Raw genomic sequence first — 19,184 nt, forward strand, 5'->3', positions numbered from 1 at the left:
CTGGTTAAAGCTTCTGCTTTCCTGGGCAAAGTCGTGGTCCGTGTGTGTTGCCCAATGCTGGGACTGTCTGGTCCCAGTCCACATCTGAGCGTCTGTTGCTGGACAGATTGTGTGGCATTGTCTATCCATGATTGGATGGTTATCCATTTCAATTGTGCAGATACTTACCACTGATGAAAATGGGTGCAGTTCCAGTCCATATCTAGGATAAAAGGAGGACTCCTGCAGCCATTCAAGAGATTATCGTTAGAGCCAAGACCCCTATGAAGATGTGCAGCACGCTGACCACCAGAGGACGACCATTGCAGCTGACCAACATTGCCTTCAGCCAAGTCCCCTGCTCCTCTGTCTTGCTCTCAAGAAGGCCCTCAGTGTCTCGACCCCCAGACCAGTGGGAACAATCAGCCTTGACCCATGCTTGAGAATCTGGGCGTGCTGGGTCTTCCAAAGTGTCCCTGGTCCACCCTGTGGATTGACGTGCTGTCTCCTGTGCTGCCTCTTTGCAGCAGTCACCGTTCTGAGTGCATCCCTGGAACTTGGAGGATATTCAACTTGTGCTACAAGACACCCGATACTACATTTTCAGCCTTTTGGTCCCAACAGAAGCCATGCAGGGCCTGCTCCTTTGTTTGCCAACTGAGGATCACCTGTCACCACATGACGATGGTTACGCCGGTTGCAATCAGTCGTCTTCGCTCCCTGGAAGTCTCCTGTGGTTGCCTGCGTTGCAGACGTCTTCGTCCTTTCGTTGGCCCGCCTCTGAAATCATAATACAGATACTGCAACTGACCGAAAGTAAGTCCTTTGGCAGAAACCTCTCTCTGCACCCACAACTCAGGGGCCTCCCTCGAACAGACCAAGCAAAGAAGGATCTGCCCCCAAAGGAATCTGGAACCCCTGAAGTGGTCTCTAGGAAAATCGGTTTAAGGGGGCAAGTTAGCATACTTGTTTCTTATCCCTCCCATCCTCCATACGGCTATAGGGGTATACAGTCTGGGCTTCATCTGTCTCTTGCCTGATTCAGATCGGTGGTGGTCTAATCTAGGAACCCCTCTTAAGCCACCCATAGTGTACTGGGACAGAGCTACTTACCTGAACCTTTCCTACCTTTTCAAACTTTGAAACGCAACCAGTGGCATCATCCAATTCAATAGTAAACCTACCTGAAAAGTAAACAAGGGTGTGGGAGCCCCTCTACTGAGAACAAACATGGCTCAGCTACTATGGCCAATAGTTAGCTATGGCACCCAATATGGAAATGGAAGAAATATTGCTGAGATTCAATGCAAAACATTTTAGGAAGGAAGGTTTCTACAAACATTTTCCTCATTTTGTTTTAGACTACTATACTCCTCTTACTTCTGCGAGAAGTGACAGCGCTTGAACACTATACATTGAAGGAGCTGAGGCCGACACCATCGAAGACTGTGCTGCAGCTGTTGTGCCATCTGTAAAAACCCAGGGAACTTTGTTAGAACAATCATAAATATAAGTCTTGTACCAAAAACACAATAAAAATGACACATAGCAAAACATATACACGCACTAGAGCTTACCATACAAATCCTCTTCCTCATCACCTTCATCGAAAGAAACCTGGGGCTGTGCTTTCACCTCAAGGTTTCTACTCAACCAGCTGGTTTGTTCCAGGGATGATCCTGCAACATTTCCAACCGCTTCCAGGATTTTCTGCGTCACTTCCTGAAAAACGAGTAAAAACCATTTGTGGCCAAAGCTGGATTATCGTCCGGATATCATATCCAGTTATTGCTCTTTAATACAAATCCAAAGCACGATTGGTGAAGCATAACTTAACAGAGAGATGAGACAGGATTTTCACAAAAATAGTAATCTGTAAACTTTAAATAATAAAGGGTTTCACAGATAAAATCAAAAATATAACCAAAGAAAAGTATTATAGAAAGATGGGTAAATTAATAGGTCTACCATTGGACTTGGAACACTGGGACAGTTTAAATTTGTACCGTGTTCTGTTGCCTAGGACTACCACGCACATTAAAACAAGCATCAGCAAAACCAATGGGCTTTGGCTGCCATATGGCTGCCATATGTAATGGGCAGCCTCAACTGCTCCAGTGACACCATCACATGTATGATACAGTCACCATACGTGTAAATCCATATATGTAGGTACTGCTATATGTTAACAACAGCCTCAAATACAACAATATGGCATTCTTAGGACGGGTGTAGACACCATCTGTAAGGCTTTCTGATAGTAACAACATGCCAACTGCTGGTAAGTCACAAAATGTTAAGATACAGCCTCGAAGTTGCTGCATGGCAAGAGTAACCTTAAATGTACAGCATATGCAGAGGAAGGTGAGCCAGTGAGAAAAACATGTCTACAGCCCTAGGCGAGGGGTTGCAGGACCAATGTCCTCGAACAGCTGTCCTACCACTATGAAAGGAAAATAAATATAAGTTTTAATTTAGGATTGGGTTACTCTCTCTTTGGTAAATTAGCGGTGGATGGTTTTCCGACCTCCACCAACAAGTTTTCTTAGACTTTCTCAGCCACCAGGCTGGAGTAGTAGTCCAAACAAAACAAATGTCTCAGTTTCCTCTTGGCAAAACACCAGTTTCTAGTTGATCCTCCTCGTGGGGTATTTGGATTATCAGTCCGGCGTGGTTTACAGCCTTGCCTAGCCCTGCCTTGGTGCTCAGCTCCCCAAGCCTCTCGTGGGGTATTCAGATTATCAGCTGAGGGTGCTAAGGTGTGGCCTCACTGCCCTCAACCCGCTTATCATACATCGCTTTATACCTTCTGTCCAGCAGCGGAGGCTGTTTCTGTCACCAGCGTGGATCCACACACTCTACTTGGCTCCGGACTGCCCAGTCTGTTCTTCCCATCCCTTCTTCCTCTCCGGGACTCTGGCATCGGAAAGGCAGGACGCCCGTGCATTTCTACTGGTTTGATTTTTATTCCTTCCTTGGTGCCCCGAGTTTGTTGGGCTCCTCGCCTTCGTCGAAGCGACAATGTTCTGCAGGCTGTCCTGTGTCTCCACCCACCAGGTGATTGCATGGCTCTCTGGCTCAGCTCCTGCTGTGACAGAGACTCCCTCCTGGCACTTGTGCAAGCCGGCATTTCTCTCTCTTCAGCTTATTATTTTGCTTTCTTGTTGCGTGCAGCTGTCTTTCTTGGAATGGAAGGAAAGCTTCCATTGGGTTCCCGTCTTCACAAACAGGCGGCAACAAACACAGGTCAGGAAACAAGCTATCCACTTTACATGATTGCTCCGTGCAATTCCCCTATAACCTACAAATACTTGGGACTTTGAAGTAAAGGAAGGTGAAATAAAATCCTTAGTTTGACTGTTCCCTTATGAAAAGTCTTGCGTAGCAGGCTTACCTCCCAAGTCCCAAAGGGGGTGGCTCTCCTTTGGGGAGATGGGATGAACTTTCTGAATTCGTCACACTACCTGGGAAGCAGTGGAGCACTTTAGAAAAACAGCACTAGGAAGCAACAAAAGATAAAAGAAAATGGGCCTCATTTTAAGTTTTCCGGATCGGCAAACTACGAGTCTGCCTGCCAGAGCCGCTGGCCCCGACAGGCCTGACCCTGCCGGGCGCAGAGGCCACGGTAGGAAGACTCTTCACGGGAGCACCGACCCCGTTGCCAACAGTGCTGGGGCTCTCGTGTCCTCCCTCCCATAGAGTCCAATGGGAATGGGGATTAACAAATGTACCAGCGCCTGACTTCCCGGCCTCCAGACTCTTAATCAGCCGGTGGCACCGGAAGGTCAGGCGCTGGTAGATAATTACTGGGTCCAGCGGTACTTACTGGGTAATGAGGCCCAATGTCTACAGCCCTCCAGTTGGCTTTAAATGATTACTGGGTAATGAGGCCCAATGTCTACAGCCCTCCAGTTGGCTTTAAATGATTTTTGGTCTATTTTGTTTGTGTACATAAATAGAAAAAATACTATTTCTATATGCACGACCAGCATTTAAATAAATGAGGCCGACACCCCTAAAATGTACTCCAGCCTCCTTTAATAGAGTGTATCCGTTTTCTTTAAATGCACTCCATTGTGCATTCAGTTAGAGAAAGGAAGTGGAGAAATATTTTTCCTAAACACTTGGAAGATATTCCATTGTGTATCCATAAGGTATCAGGTAAGTTCTCTTCAAGCTGATTCTCTTATTTTCTATGGAAGGGTATATTGTATGGGGATGCTGTGGAGGAGACATTTGCAAGTGCCATGGGACTCTACATTCAAATCACCCTGATGATTAGAATATGTGTCCAGTTCTGTGACCAACTCCACTTGACACTATTTTGACTGCAGCTTTTTATTTACTTTTCCATTATTAATAAATAATGATAATGATGTGTTATTTATATAGTGCCTTAATCCAAATAATGCATTCATAGCTAACTTCATATATTCGTAAAGTAAGGAAAACAGAGCCAGATAGTCTGATAATGTCCAGGCCTGTTGACACAACAAAATGTACATTCTACCTAGTCTCAAATTTAGTTTTGCCATTTGTTTATGAATATATAACATATTTGCTGCACCATCTTACCAAAGGTTTTCAGAAGACACATAATATGCTGACAAAATAGCACAGAAGACTAGGGCATCCACAGCAGGTGTGTGTATGTAACTGGAAGGCCATGGTTTCAAATCCCAGAAAGATCAACTCAGCCTTTTATTCTTTCCATGTCGATAAAACGAGTAACATGGAGTTGAATTATTATACACAGACCTCCAGATAAGGTGTGTATGAGGCCTTTTTATGCATAGATATCTTGTCAATACAGCTCTTTTATTTCTTCTCTGCGTACAGATCACGCAGGCTATTTATGGCAGTACCCCCATACATCGTGGAGCTTACTAGTGACAGCCTGGCCAGCAGCAGCTTGCAAATCCACTCTTTACTTTAGTAATCCACCCAGTTTGTTGAAAGAAGCAACTGTGATGAGTCCTGGTCTGTTTATTTTTTATTATTTTTAAAGATAATACTTTGAGTAATGTAGAAGGGGATTTGTGTTTTGTTCACTTTGCTGAACTGCTTGCATTTTGTAGGTTACAGTGTTATTAAAGCATTCTGAAACCTGAACATGCTTTTCACATTGGGTTCACATATGGGTTCTGCTTGCCGTTTTTATACAAACGCCTACGCAGCCCTTTTATCTTACTGAGCTACGTATCCACGATTTCTCAGTGCTCACTCTCGACAAGGCAGCTGCCCCCCCTTGCACCATTGGTCTTGAGGCACTGTGACACAATACGTGCCCCACCCCCCGCGCCATTGGCGGCGATGCAACTAGACATGCTCCTACCAGGAGGCGTAGGCACGGTTTGGCACCAGTCACACCCCCTTCCAAGCTATTTGCAGGCAGGTTGTCATGACAACCACCACACGAGTACGCTAGTCAGCGTTGCTCGGCTGCAGCTGCTCGCCGGGTGCAGGCTCCCTCGTTGTGATTTTCCAGCATGACACGGCATTTTCGCTTTTCACCGTGTGCCTTAGTCTTCTACACTCCTGCTCTAAGCGCGAACGGTAAGCATACTCAGCACGGTTCTGTAGAGGGATATTTACTGTGTGCTCCGTGGAAGACACCGCGTTTCCCACGCACCAGTTCTTCTTTTTATGCAAACATGAGGCTGCCTTTAATTTTACTCTTACAGGTGATCCAACCCTCCACTTTATAGGCGCTGCAACTATATTGTCTGTTCTAGTGGTTTTGCCACCCATACAAACGTGCATCTAGTGTCCCGTTTGTAACTGCTCGACCCGGACGGTTTTTGTTCTCCTCTTTTTCACAGTAATCTCTGTGCTGCAGCATTTCGACCGCGCCACATCAGTTTCACCTGGACTGACCTGCGACATTCACAGCTTCTCTCCACCCAGCACTGATTGATACCGTGCTCCAAGGTAATCCTCTTATGATCTCGTCCGTACCCCTGTATACTTTGTCAGTGTGTCTCACACGGGCCACCATTTTTTCATGGGTAGCGACCCTCTCCCTCTTCTGCCACCCTGCATATGGAACCTATTAGTGTGTCTGCCGCACTCTAGTCTCTCTCACACATCCATTTCCTTCTTCTTCTTAAATAGCATATGGTCACCTCCGTTCCCGTATCCTCTCTTCAGGCAGTCTCAGATACATGGTGCATGTACAGTAGTATAATCCATCACACCATCCTTTGATACCTGCATGCATTTTTCCGCAATACTAAACATAATGACCTCTTCTCCCTTTTCTGAGATCTACTTTTCTTCATGTGCTTGCTCCTATAGTTGTTGGATTTCCAGCAGCGCAAGCAGTAGTCTCAGCCCTGGCCCTGCCCAGCTGGCCATTTTCACAAGCAGTATAAGAGTCCTGGCACACCGGGATAGCAACCACGCGGCATTCCCCTGCCCTCCATACATTCATAGGGTGAGTGTCCTGCGTCCGTTTGTCAACAGTATGTAGAAACCTCGACACTCCTTTGTAATTTTCCCTATAGAGTACTAGTTGTATCAATCATGTTCAATTTTTTTCTGCCCCCTTTAGGGATTAATCACCATACCACATCAATTCTGCCCTGTGGAAGGCTTCGACCACACTAGCCTGTATAGGCCGGCCGAAACGTGTTTCTCCTTGCGCTTTGTTCCCCTCCCTTCTGGAAGCACTTTGGGAACAAATCTTCGATATTTCATACACGTTGGCAGTTAATTATATGGCAAAATAACCATATGACAAATTGATTGCGAATAATTTCACTCGGTCTAAACCAGGGTAATTTATTTACACACCCTGGTTATATTCAGCCCACAGGTACAATTGCTTTCCTGTTGGGCTTCTGTTCTTTCATTAATTGTTTTTTTGCATAATATCCCATTTCATTTCTCTGACGAAATTATAATGTACACATGATGAATGTTATGCTTTATGTTTCTGTTTCATTTTTTGCTATGTCTTTTAAACCTGTGTAAAAAGCATTCTGAAATTCTTAAAAAATATGTTTTTTTGTATAATAAATTTATTTTCATGTACTCCAAGGATTTTCCTTTGGTTTTGTTGTTCCTGTGACTTTCTTTGAAAGCACACACCTTATAATAATATGGAGATTTAACCGAAATTATTGACAGAATTTAGGACTGTCATCGGCGTGGGTTCCTTTCTTAGGTTCTTTGTTTTGAATGTTTGTACTGCCCCTGCCCATGCATGCACACTGGGGCACACCTATTGTTTGTATTTATTTCACATTGATTTAGGACACATGCAGTATTGCGTAAAATTTAAATTGTCTTAAACTAGGGCTGCTTTTTCTCTTCATTGTCTTCTATTTTAATCCATTTTAATAAAGGCAGTGCAGTTGCAGCAGCATGGGCATTTCATACTTTATTTTCTTTTCATCACAGAAGCACATCAATTGCAGTAAATGGTTTGGGGTTCTTGATATCTTGGCATTTTAGGAGTGCCTCTCAGCAAGTAGTTTGGCATTAGTGAGAAGGAAAAGCTTTTGGTGTTCTATATGAAGGATGTGGTTTTTCTTAGTCTCAAGGTTTCATGTGTGCATGCGCATGCATGAAAGGGCACTGAACGTAGCCTTCGAGAGCAGGAATAGCTGGGCATGTGGTCTGAGCTTTACTTTAACTCCCTTTTTCACCTCCCACCCACCGCAAGCAGGTTTAATGGAGGTTTTAGATTTTCAGTGGCACAGATTGAACCGGTACCTCTCAACAGTACTGCTATATTTTCAGTCAAAGTAGTCTAATCAGCAAAGCTGCAATACGCATGTCATCGCACAATGTCAATTATTCACAGAAGGGCAGATTGCATCATGGCCACATTTCTTAGCAGGACTGCTATGCTTTGGGACAGTACCTGAAATTTTCAACAGAGCTGCTGTAATGACAGAGCACAAACATGTATTGGTATTTTCTGAGCAAGAACAGTGTCTTGGCTCTTCTCACCGATATCACTACAAAATATGAATTTCATTACTGCAAGGTAGAAAACATTGCATTAAAAAAATAAAAATGAATTAACCCCCAAAAATAGATGGGGGGTGGGGGTTGTGTATGGGTATTTAATAAAGTGGGGGATGTGAGGGAGGATCTGCAGGGGGTCTCTCCCACATTACAAATACAAACATTGTGTTTTACAATCAAGATTTCCGACCTCACAGTACAAAATGGGGTATTTTCACGTAGATCCTTCCCACCAGCCTCCTGAGCTGGTGTGATGCACACTGGCGGACAGTGCGAGGATAGCAACTGCTGTCATATACCTGAATTCCTCCTAATTGGTCTTGCGCTTTTCAAAACTTCTGCTTCTCCAATGTCCGATCACTGAGTCCCGCTGTCAAAATGTAGCATATTTCAAAGCCTCATTATGAATCTCCTGACACATGTAGGACAGTCCAAGCAGGCTGAGGGTTTTGACAAGTCAGTTATGTCAGGCAAGCCTCACATAGAACTGCTAGTGCCCTAACCCTATGTGCCTTTTAGAGTCAACAGCCTGTTCGGAAAGAGAAATTGGGTCAATAACCCTGCTGCAGAGATTATTGTGCAACCTGTTAGTTCAAATTGTGTTGCTAGGTGAGTTAATGCGTCTGCATCATAAGATGCAGTTAACATTCAATTGTAACAAAGCTGTCTTTGCTTTCGACTTATAAAAAGGACTCCTTAAATGTTCAGTGATTCAGAACACACACATTTTATCAGCAATGCTATACCTGTAATGGCTCAGAAGTAGAACACACATCCCAGGAAGGCTGCTATGTTTGTTATGGCTCAGAACACGCATCTCATCTGGGCTCTGATACTTGTAATGGCAAACAGTGCTGGTAAAACATCTGCATTCGAAAAAGTGCATCTGGTGAGACAAACTTCTAACTCTATAATTCCCAGCCTAATGGCCAAAAGAAGGTTTTCACACATCTAAAATGAGCACCCAATTGGAAAGCTGAACTACATTTATAAATGGAATAGGCATGTTCAGCTTTTTGAATAATTATTGGTGCTATGTTAAAAGACAAAGCAGAGGAAGAGCAATTCTGAACTTAAGCAATACAGGAGAACAAAGTGGGGGTGGGAGGGGAGGACGAGAGAACAGAGAACATATTAGACAATCCAAAATAGGAATTCCGGCAACAGGAAGAGAGACCAATGAGCTACATAAGAGAGCAACAAATAAAGTGAGAAGGGAAACAGGTAAATAATAGGACACACACACCCCATAAGAGGGAGGTATAGAAGCAGAGCAAAACAGACATATCGAGACAGTAAAATAAGAAAACACAGATCAACAGCAGACAGAGTTGGAAATAGAAAATCCAGACTAGAGAAAGGCAGGCAAATAAAATAAGAGGCCCAGTGCAAGGAAGACAATCGCTAGAAGTAGCAACCACAACAGAGGAAATGAAAAAACACATATAGCCAGAGTAATGACGCGAGAGTGGAAGAGGAATTTTATCAACAGATACTTCACAATGTAGGAGGGAAACAGCAGTAATAGAAGGCAGAGTTGGGAGAGGCAGAGTGACCGAGCAACAGACCTCAAAAAGCAGCATAGCAATACTTAGGGGTGAGAGGCAGAACATTAGAAAGTGAGAGAGAGGAAACATAGAAGCAAAGGGAAGGAGAGATGGAGCAAAAAACATGGAGTGGCAGGCAGTAACACTAGGCCCGAGGGGCACAGAAGTGATGCTGGTTGAGTAAGGGACTTGATTTATGATGTAATTTGCTGTAATCCATGAAGCACAAATTGGATAGCTCTCCGACACCTTTTTACTCTTTTGCGAAGGAGGAAACTCATTTTGACTGTTTTGAAATTGGATTTACTCTCCAATTCTAGAAATTGGGAGTAAATACTCTCACGCCAAAATACTATCTGGATCACTGATTATCTCTCGATCACTGATTATCTCTCGATCACTGATATTCTCTCTCTCTCTCTCTCCCTCCCTCCCTCCCTCCCTCCCTATACCTCCCTCCCTCTCCCTCTCTCCCTCCCTCCCACCCTTCCTCCCTATACCTCCCTCCCTCTCCCTCTCTCCCTCCCTCCCACCCTTCCTCCCTCTCTCCCCCTCCCTCTCAAGTATTCCATGGTCTGAGAGATGGACCTGCCAGAGACCCTGAAAAGGCTCTCCAGGGCACCCCCGACAATGCCATGTCCAAAGGAAGAGACCTACTGGGAAACCAAGAACCCGGTCTCAGAGACCCCAGAATATCCAAAAGTTCTGAGGGACGGACACACCCCAGTAAAATTCTGAAAAAGGACCAGAGAGACAGCTGAAAATCCAGAGAACTGCATGGTCCAAGACACAGGGCGGATGAGAAATCCAGAAGACAAACCTTTAGAAGAGCTCGAGAGAATCGATGGGGATCCATAGGGATCTAAGGTCCAAAGTTAAGACCTATGGAAAAACTACAAAGGATAGGTCTGTCAGCAGACCTCTTGATAAACCAGGCAGAGAAGACCCTGAGTGGGGAAAGAGCTAGCCTGGAACCTGTGAATACAGTAGGAGAGTGACACCCATGACCTAAAACATGTGCTTAGGATTCGATTTGACTTTGTATTGGCCAAAACAGCATTGCTATAAATTTCTAGAAAAGGTTTAACCTGTGGGCTTCCAGGATTTATAAATAATAGGTTGGACTATTGTTGGTCATAGAAGAACAAGTTACTCTCTTACCTGGTAACGTTCTTTCGATGGGATGGTCCGATGACGCATTCTATATCTATGACAGGTAATCACCACAGCTGTGATGCTTTGGAAAATCTTCAGCGTCTGCGTCGATGACGTTGATACGCTGTCCTCGAGGGCCTCCGTCGAGCCGACGTCACCGGATGATATAAGTAGGATGCACGGCGCCCGTAGCCTCAGTTGTAGTTTTTTCCCACAACGTGTGGCACCAATCGTCTGCCAGTATGACCACAGAAAGCCTTGCGGAAACGTAAGCTGCAATCGCATAAGAAATTCTGTAGCGGGGCAGGTAGGGAGGGAGCGATATGGAATACGTCGTCGAACCATCCCATCGAAAGAACGTTACCAGGTAAGAGAGTAACTTGTTCTTCGAGGGGATTGGGTCCTCCGATGTATTCCATATCTATGACAGACTCCCCAAACAGTACCAACGTATGGAGGAGGGAAAAGAATTTAGAATATAGAAATTTAGAATGCCCAATTAAATTGCAGAGGAAAGGACCGCCTTGCCAAAGGCTAGATCCTGCCCATGGATAGAATCTAGGGAGTAGCGTCTTACAAAAGTATGGACTGAAGCCCATGTGGCTGCTTCACAGATGTTACGAATAGGAACACCCCTCTGCAGGGCAGTAGAGGCAGCCATACCCCTAGTAGAATGGGCCAGTAAGCCTACCGGAGGGTCCTTACCCGCCAAGCGGTAACATTCAGAAACTGCCAAGATAATCCATCTAGACAAAGTCTGCTTAGTAACAGCTTGTCCCAACCGCCTTCCAGCGTAACCTATAAAGAGCTGATCGTCCACTCTGACCCGGTACATGCGTGAACTGTAGAAACTTAAAGCTCTCCTAAGATGCAATCTATGGAGCCTCTCCTCTTCCTTACCAGGATGCATAAAAGTCCCATAGACAATCTGCTATGGAGCCTCTCCTCTTCCTTACCAGGATGCGGAGGAGGATTAAAATGCCGGAAGAATGACCTTCTGGCTTAAATGAAATTCCGACACCACTTTCGGAAGAAAGGAAGGACAAACCCTAAGGACAACCCTGTCCTTATGAAACATCGTGAAGGGTGGCTTAACAGAAAGTGCCTGCGACTCACTCACTCTGTGAGCGGAAGTAACCACAACTAAAATTACAGTTTTAAGTGTTAACAGTCTCAAAGGACAAGAATGTAAAGTCTCAAATGGAGCACCCATTAGGAATTTTAGAACAAGGTTCAAATCCCAACTGGGCACCTGGAAAGGTGATGGTGGAAACACATTAGTGAGCCCTTTCAGAAACTGAGAAATTAAAGGAATTTTGAAATACGAACACTCCTCAGACGAGCGGTTAAATATGGACAGCGCCGCCAGGTAACCTTTAATGGTACCCACTTGCAGGCCCTTGTGGGCTAACGAAAGCAAAAAAGACAGAACCACAGGAATGTCACATGAAAAAGGATCCACATTCTTAACCCTGCACCAGTCGCAGAACTTTCTCCAACGGCAACGGTACAGGGACTTTGTTGTAGGAAGTCTAGCCGAAAGCAACACCTCCATCACGTCTTCAGGGAGGTCCCAATCCTTATACCTCAACCTTTCAGAAGCCAAGCGTGAAGGTTGAGGAATCTGACCTCTGGACGGAGAACCTGGCCCCCCTCCCGTGAGAGCAGATCGTCTCGGTAGGGAAGGCGGCGTGGAGGGCAGATGGACAAGTCGAGAAGGTCCGGGTACCACACTCTCCGGGCCCATCCCGGAGCAATAAGGATCACCCGGGAACCGAACCCCCGTAACCTCCGCAGCATTTGCGGGATGACGTGGACTGGAGGAAACGCGTACAGCAGTGGGAAGGACCACTCCACCACGAACGCGTCCCCTAAGGCTCCTCTTGGAGGAAATTCCCGCAAGCAGAACCTTTTGCACTTCCGGTTGACACTGGAGGTGAAGAGATCCACTTGTGGGGTCCCCCAAAGGGCGAAGATCTCCAGGAGAATCTCCTGAGCCAGGTCCCACTCGTGAGAGATCGCGCTCTGCCTGCTCAGAGCGTCTGCCGTCTCGTTTTCGTCTCCGGCCAGATCAACTGCTGAGATCGAAATTTCCTGCTGGATGGCCCAGAACCAGAGCTGCATCGCCTCCCTGCACAGAGGAAGTGACCCTGCCCCCCCCCTTTTTTGTTGAAGTAGCGAATGGCCACTGTGTTGTCCGTCAGAATCAGGACATTCTCTCCTCGCACAGTCGGCAGAAAAGCATCAGGGCAAGCCGGACGGCCCTCAGCTCCAACAGATTGATATGGAGTCTGGACTCCGAAGGAGACCAACGACCGCTGACTCAACTTGTTGGCATGAGCGCCCCATCCCGTGAGGGATGTGTCCATCACGATCATCACCTGCGGCCAGGGTAGCCAAAATGGAGCCTCCCTCATCAGATTGCCTTCGACGGCCCACCACAGAAGATCCTGGGCGACCGAGGGCAGCACCTGAACGGGGTCCGACATCCTGCCGGAGGACTGTGACCACTGCATCTTGAGAGCCCATTGCAGAGATCTCATCCGCAACCTGGCCTCTGGCACCAGAAGAATGCAGGATGCCATGAGGCCGAGCAACCTCAAGAACTTGAACGCCGGGAGACTCTGGGCATGTTGAAACTTGTGCACCATCTGCTGAATGTGATGAGCCCTCACCTGGGGAGGGAAACACTGCCCCAGGGACATGTCGAGCACTGCTCCGATGTACTGGAGCCGCTGCATTGGCATCAAGTGGGACTTCTTTAAGTTGAGGGAGAAGCCCAGCTTGTGAAGGGAGTGGCAGGTGACTGACAGATGATCCAGGACTTGCTCGGGAGAGCGCCCCTGATCAACCAATCGTCCAGGTAGGGGTAGACGTGAATCCCCCCCTTTCCTGAGATACGCTGCCACCACCACCATGAGCTTGGTGAAAACCGACGGGGCGGAGGTCAATCCGAACGGCAGGACCCGAAACTGAAAGTGCGAGTCGCCAACCGCAAACCTCCGGTACTTCTTGTGCTTTGGATGGATTGGCACATGAAAGTAAGCATCCTTGAGGTCGAGAGACACCAACCAGTCCTAAAGTTGAAGGGCGAGAGTAACCATCTTGAACTTGTCCTTCCTGAGGAGCTTGTTCAAACCACGCAAGTCCATGATGGGTCTCAATCCTCCGTCTTTCTTCGAAATCAAAAAATAAGGGGAATACCATCCCTTGTTCCTCTCCGCTACAGGCACCAGTTCTATGGCACCTTTCTCCAGCAGGGATTTTATTTCCTGCGCAAGGAGCGGATCCGGACTCCTCAAATTCTACGGGAAAACGGTTTCAAATTCTAAAAACCTTTGAAAAGCCGCCTACCCTCACCCCTCCCTTTCAGCCAACCATGATGGATTGCGAAAAAGTCCAAACTGCATTTTCACAAAAGATTCTAAAAGCTAGAGATACTATCCTAAACTGCAAAGTTATAGATACTCCACCTGCTCATATCAAGGTTGACACTGAAATCAAAGTACCCAAATTTCAGTTTACATCGATAACACCAGAAATCATGTTAAAAACCCTCTCCAACATGAACTGCACCTCATGCCCTGGAAACATACTACCCCCTAAATTCATCCTAGATAATGCAGGAATCTTCACACCTTTTTTATGTCGCATGGCAAACTCATCCTTTAGAGATCGGCATTTTCCCACCCGCTTAAAAACAGTAACAGTGACACCATTGGTTAAAAAGCCTGGTCTCGACCAGCAAAATCCGGCCAATCTCCGACCCATTACTAACTGTAATTTTCTGTTGAAAATTCTCGACAAAATAGCCACGCACCAACTTCAAGGGTACGTGGACAAGCACGACTTACTACACCCCCAGCAATCAGGATTTAGAAGTGCACACAGCACGGAATCAGCACTACTCGATCTTCAATCTAAAATGCTGGAAATCCTTGATAAAGGAAAGGCCGGCCTGCTCATTCTATTGGACCTCTCGGCAGCGTTCGATTTATAAGATCATGCGAAGCTCCGTGAGGCCCTGGGAAAAGCAGGACCCTGCGCTGATGAAGCCATTGAATGGATATCCTCTTTTCTGGAGGACAGAAAATCTAAAATCACCTGGGGCGGACATTCCACTAGTACTAACTGCATGGACTGTGGCGTCCCACAGGGAGCCAGTTTCTCCCCTCTCCTCTTTAATCTATATATTCGTTGTGTCTGCGCCCTCCTTTCACAGTTGGGGATCTATTTCACCAACTTCGCAGATGACACACAACTGATTATAGAGCTCTGCGGAGACCACACCACAGATAATAGACCATCAGCCATCTATAACACCATAGAGAGTTGGATGAAGGCTCACAGGATGTGCCTAAATGGTTCGAAAACTGAACATGACATTTGGATCCACAAAAGCCCTATCTAATCTGGGCCCAGCCTATTCCACTTTCAACATTAAAGACTCCAATATTATAGTCACGAATAAAGTTAAAACACTTGGCATATACCTGCAATCCTCATTAGGAGCAGAAGCACAGGTTTCATACCTCAAAAGAAATTGCCAGTACTACCAGAGACTACTACGCCGCATCAGGTCATACCTCAACGCTAAAAATAGCGCCACCATCGCTAGAGCCACCATCCTGTCCCGTTTGGATTATGGGAATGCATTGATGCTTGGTTCAAGTAATCCCTGCATTAAACAATGCCAGATAATTCAAAATAACACTGTTAGATCCATCACCGGGAAATCCAAGCGCGAACACATCACTCAAGACTGAACAGGCCTCCATTGGCTCGCCATAGAGGAGCGCATTAAATTCAAGTCCCTGACGCTGGTTCACCGCTGTTAGTACGGTACGGCTCCATCATACCTTAAAAAGGAATTCCATTGGTACGAACCTAGCCGCAGTCTAAGATCAGCCAAAAAAGGGCTACTCAAAGCTAGCCTTATCAGAGTCAAAGCTACTGGACTTGGGAGGGCTTTTCCCACCAAAGCTATTGCCCTCTGGAACGAACTTCCGGACAATCTTAGATTGGAAAATAGTTACTCCTCGTTTAGAAAGCAGCTGAAAACTTTACTTTTTCTGTAAATTGTCATATATTCAGCTTCGGACTCCCTGAGTCCTTCTCTTTTCCATGTAGTCCCGTGACCTCTTCTTCTCGTGTTCTTGTTGCGCCCTGATGCTTGCGAGCTTCGGCGCATTATAAATATATAAATAAATAAAGAGATATTCCCTGGTGGATTGTCGTGAGGCCTCTGCCGGAAAGGAAGACAGTAGCCGTGGGCTATGATCTCCAGAACCCACACATCTGAAGTAATGGCACGCCATTCCACAAGATGCTGAGCCAGCCTTCCCCCAACCGGCAAACCATGGGACATGGCCTCATGACTGAGCTGAAGCGGCTGCGGCATTGCTTGAGGGTAAAGAGGCAACTGCCTCGGCGGCCTTGGTACCTCGAGTACCTTGTTCTCCACCTCTGGTACTCCTACGGTGGCCCCTTTGACTTGCAGCTCCTCTCGATCTACCAAAGGCTGAGTAATATCGAAAGGAACCTCCCCTCCATTGCTGTCCCCTAGGATGAAAAGGTGGAGTTCGGCGAACTGCAGCGCTCAACGACTTCGCTGCAGCTTTTGCAGTCTGCAACCTCTCAAGGCTCTCATCAGCCTTGCTGCCAAAAAGATGTTCACTATCAAAGGGCATGTTGAGAAGCCGGGCTTGTACATCAGGAGCAAACCCCGACTTCCGCAACCACGCAAATCTGCGCATTACGGTGCTCGCCGCCATGGACCTGCTGACGCAATCTGCCATGTCCAGACCCGACTGAACGGATTCACACATGGCATCCTTGCCATCCTGAACAAGAGCAAGAAAGCCATCCCGTTCCTTCCCTTTGGGAATGTGTTCAGCCGCCAAAGAGAGACAATTCCACAGAGTATGAGTGAAACGTTTTAAGGCACACACGGACTTGGCTGCCTGTAAAGCCATACCCCCTGAAGAAAACACTTTCTTCGCCCAGCCATCAAAACGTTTGCTGTCCCTAACAGGAGGGATGGTAGGGTACGATGCCTGTTTTGCCGGGGCCGTAGCCGCATGCACCACCAAACTCTCCAGAGTGGGGTGCGTAATCAAGTAGCTCTAGCACGTTCCCTGCCGGGGTCTTTCGACAGCGCGGACGGAACGGAGCCCTGCGACTGAAAAATCGCCATCATCTCCTTAAGGAATGAATCCCATTCTGCAGGAGTGGAATGCTTGGTGGGACAAGCAACCCGCCGAAGGGCGGAGTCCTCGGATGAGGACGGCGACCGATGACGGCGCTTCCGTGAGTGCCTCGAAGAGACAGAAGGATGGCGGGACCCGCTCCGGGACCGAGGCCCCCTGGACTTACGCCAACGATGCGGAGAGTCGCCCCTCGAATCGTCAGTCGAAAGCCCAGTGGATTTCGACTTCCGGGGCTTGGACACCTTCCCGACAGAAAGCTTCTTATGCTCCTGCAAGGCCTTCGAAGTTAACGCCTCGCAACCGTCACAATCGTCCATGGCGTGGTCCTCACCGAGGCACCAGAGGCAGGCGTTGTGCGGGTCTGTCAGCAACATCTTGGAACCACAGTCCCAACACTTCTTGAAACCCGGCCGCACGGTAGACGAAGACATCATGGAAATCTTCACAAACAAACTGGTTCGAAGAACCGATAGAACAACTCTGAAGAACTGAGGCGTGCCGAGATGTCCGAATCGAACAGGTTCACGGAAAAAACTGAACTGAGGCTAGGGGCGTTGTGCGTCCTATTTATAACATCCGGTGACGTCGGCTCGACAGAGGCCCCGAGGACAGCCTATCGACGCAAAAAATGTTCTAAAGCAGCACAGCTGTGGTGATTACCTGTCATAGATATGGAATATGTCGGAGGACCCAATCCCCTCAAACTTTATATTTTACATTAGGGTGTGCGGAAGAGGACAGGGACTCATGATGCCTCGGGTAAAGACACTCAGGAAACAGGATCCAACCCTCAAGAACTGCCGAGCACTATTTTGAGTTGGCCTGACTCTGGTCCTCCCTCTTTGACACCTCTTAAAATAAAGTAGTACAATAACCAAGCAGATATCTCATCATGTCATCTCTGTCCTTATTGTTTGACACCATCACAGTACACTTCTTTTCCACTAAATCCTTGAAGCACGATGGTGGCAGGAGGTGATACAGATCCTTCAATCTCAAAAACAGTAAAATGTGCCCTCTGTATGAGAGATTCACAGAAGGGCAGAGCTCCCATTGTAATTCTGATGCAAGCACTCCAAAGAGAAAAGATCTAAGCGGGAAAATACCATGCAACATGAAAACAAGCACTGAAACCTGGAATCCCAGGACATATCCATTGTAGGTTCTTTGCAAAACATAGGCAAAAAGTTATAACAGTGCAGCTCCCGGAGCAATGTTCCAGTCTCAACTGTGCAGAGAAATGGATGAGAAGCATGAGCAAAGGAGGTCCGAGGCACAAAAACATATGCACATGCAACGAGTATTTTACAGTGGCTAGCCTACATGTCAATAAAAGAAAGGAGACATAGATAGGATGGCTCCACACCCTTATTTGTGTATAATAATTTGATACAGATTACTGATCAAATAAATATTGCTCGGTCCATGCACTGGAGGACCTCTTCTGCAGTACCTAAGCATATGGGTTGGTAGGGATACAATGGGGGATGGCCCTGCACACTGAAGGAATGAGAGAGCGATTTTACAGTGGTTGGTAATTATTCAAAATAAATCACAAACTTTCATTTGATCAGCAAAAAGCCAATTTGTGTATTATTCTCGTCAACAGTGTAACATGTTCTAACCCATAAATGAAAGAAAGTGAAGAGTACAGTCACGGAGCAGAGTAGGATCGAGAACAGACAGACTCAGAAGTAAGGGATAATTTAGGGTTTTTAATTTGGAAATTCACCCATTTCCTTATCTCGCCTCTGCCTTTTTTTTAAACTTTAGTTTTTATTGGCATTTATATAGAAATAAAGCAAGGATCATTGGTACAAATCCAGTCAACGTCATATCTGTTCTATAAAAATAACAATTCCCCCTACACCCATTCCAGTCCCTCCCCATAACCAACAAACTTCAACTGTGGTTTCATGTGCATATGAAGTCGGTCCAAGTTGGTGAAAAGTATGCTACTAGTCCACATCACCTTCTGGTAATGATATTCCCAGTGTTCGGGTACCGATGTAGTGGAGCATCCTCCTGTGCCTAGAATATCCTCTCAGTTCGCTGGATGTGGGCCCCCCACCCTCTCATGACCCCGCCTCCATCCTCCGTCCAAGTGGGGGCGGGGCACCTCCGCCCTCACCGTGGTGTCTCTGCCGCCCTCCTACATACCATGTGAGAGGTTACTTTCCCTCAATGAACTTCCCATCCCCATTTCTGTCTCAACCCGTCCCAAGCTGCACGGAAGGTGCTGGATTCATCGTTCACCATGGCAGTCAGCGTATCCATTAGAAACATGTTTTTCACTTTACTCAGCTATTCTTTTTGC

At 46.6% G+C, this 19,184-nt stretch overlaps 1 protein-coding gene across 3 annotated transcripts in view; it reads right to left on the reverse strand.

The window, feature by feature from the left end:
• Positions 1–19,184, reverse strand: part of DOP1B (DOP1 leucine zipper like protein B) — a 1,145,257-nt gene that overhangs the window by 298,583 nt on the left and 827,490 nt on the right. For all 3 annotated transcript variants that reach the window (XM_069636119.1, XM_069636117.1, XM_069636118.1), the window contains exons 27-28: positions 1,557–1,701; positions 1,360–1,448 (exon numbers count right to left, since the gene is read on the reverse strand). In XM_069636119.1, coding sequence (XP_069492220.1) covers positions 1,360–1,448; positions 1,557–1,701 — 234 coding nt within the window. The remainder of the gene's footprint in view (positions 1–1,359; positions 1,449–1,556; positions 1,702–19,184) is intronic.

Source organism: Ambystoma mexicanum, chromosome 7p (genome assembly GCF_040938575.1).
Source record: "Ambystoma mexicanum isolate Mex_15411 chromosome 7p, UKY_AmexF1_1, whole genome shotgun sequence".
Taxonomy (NCBI): domain Eukaryota; kingdom Metazoa; phylum Chordata; class Amphibia; order Caudata; family Ambystomatidae; genus Ambystoma; species Ambystoma mexicanum.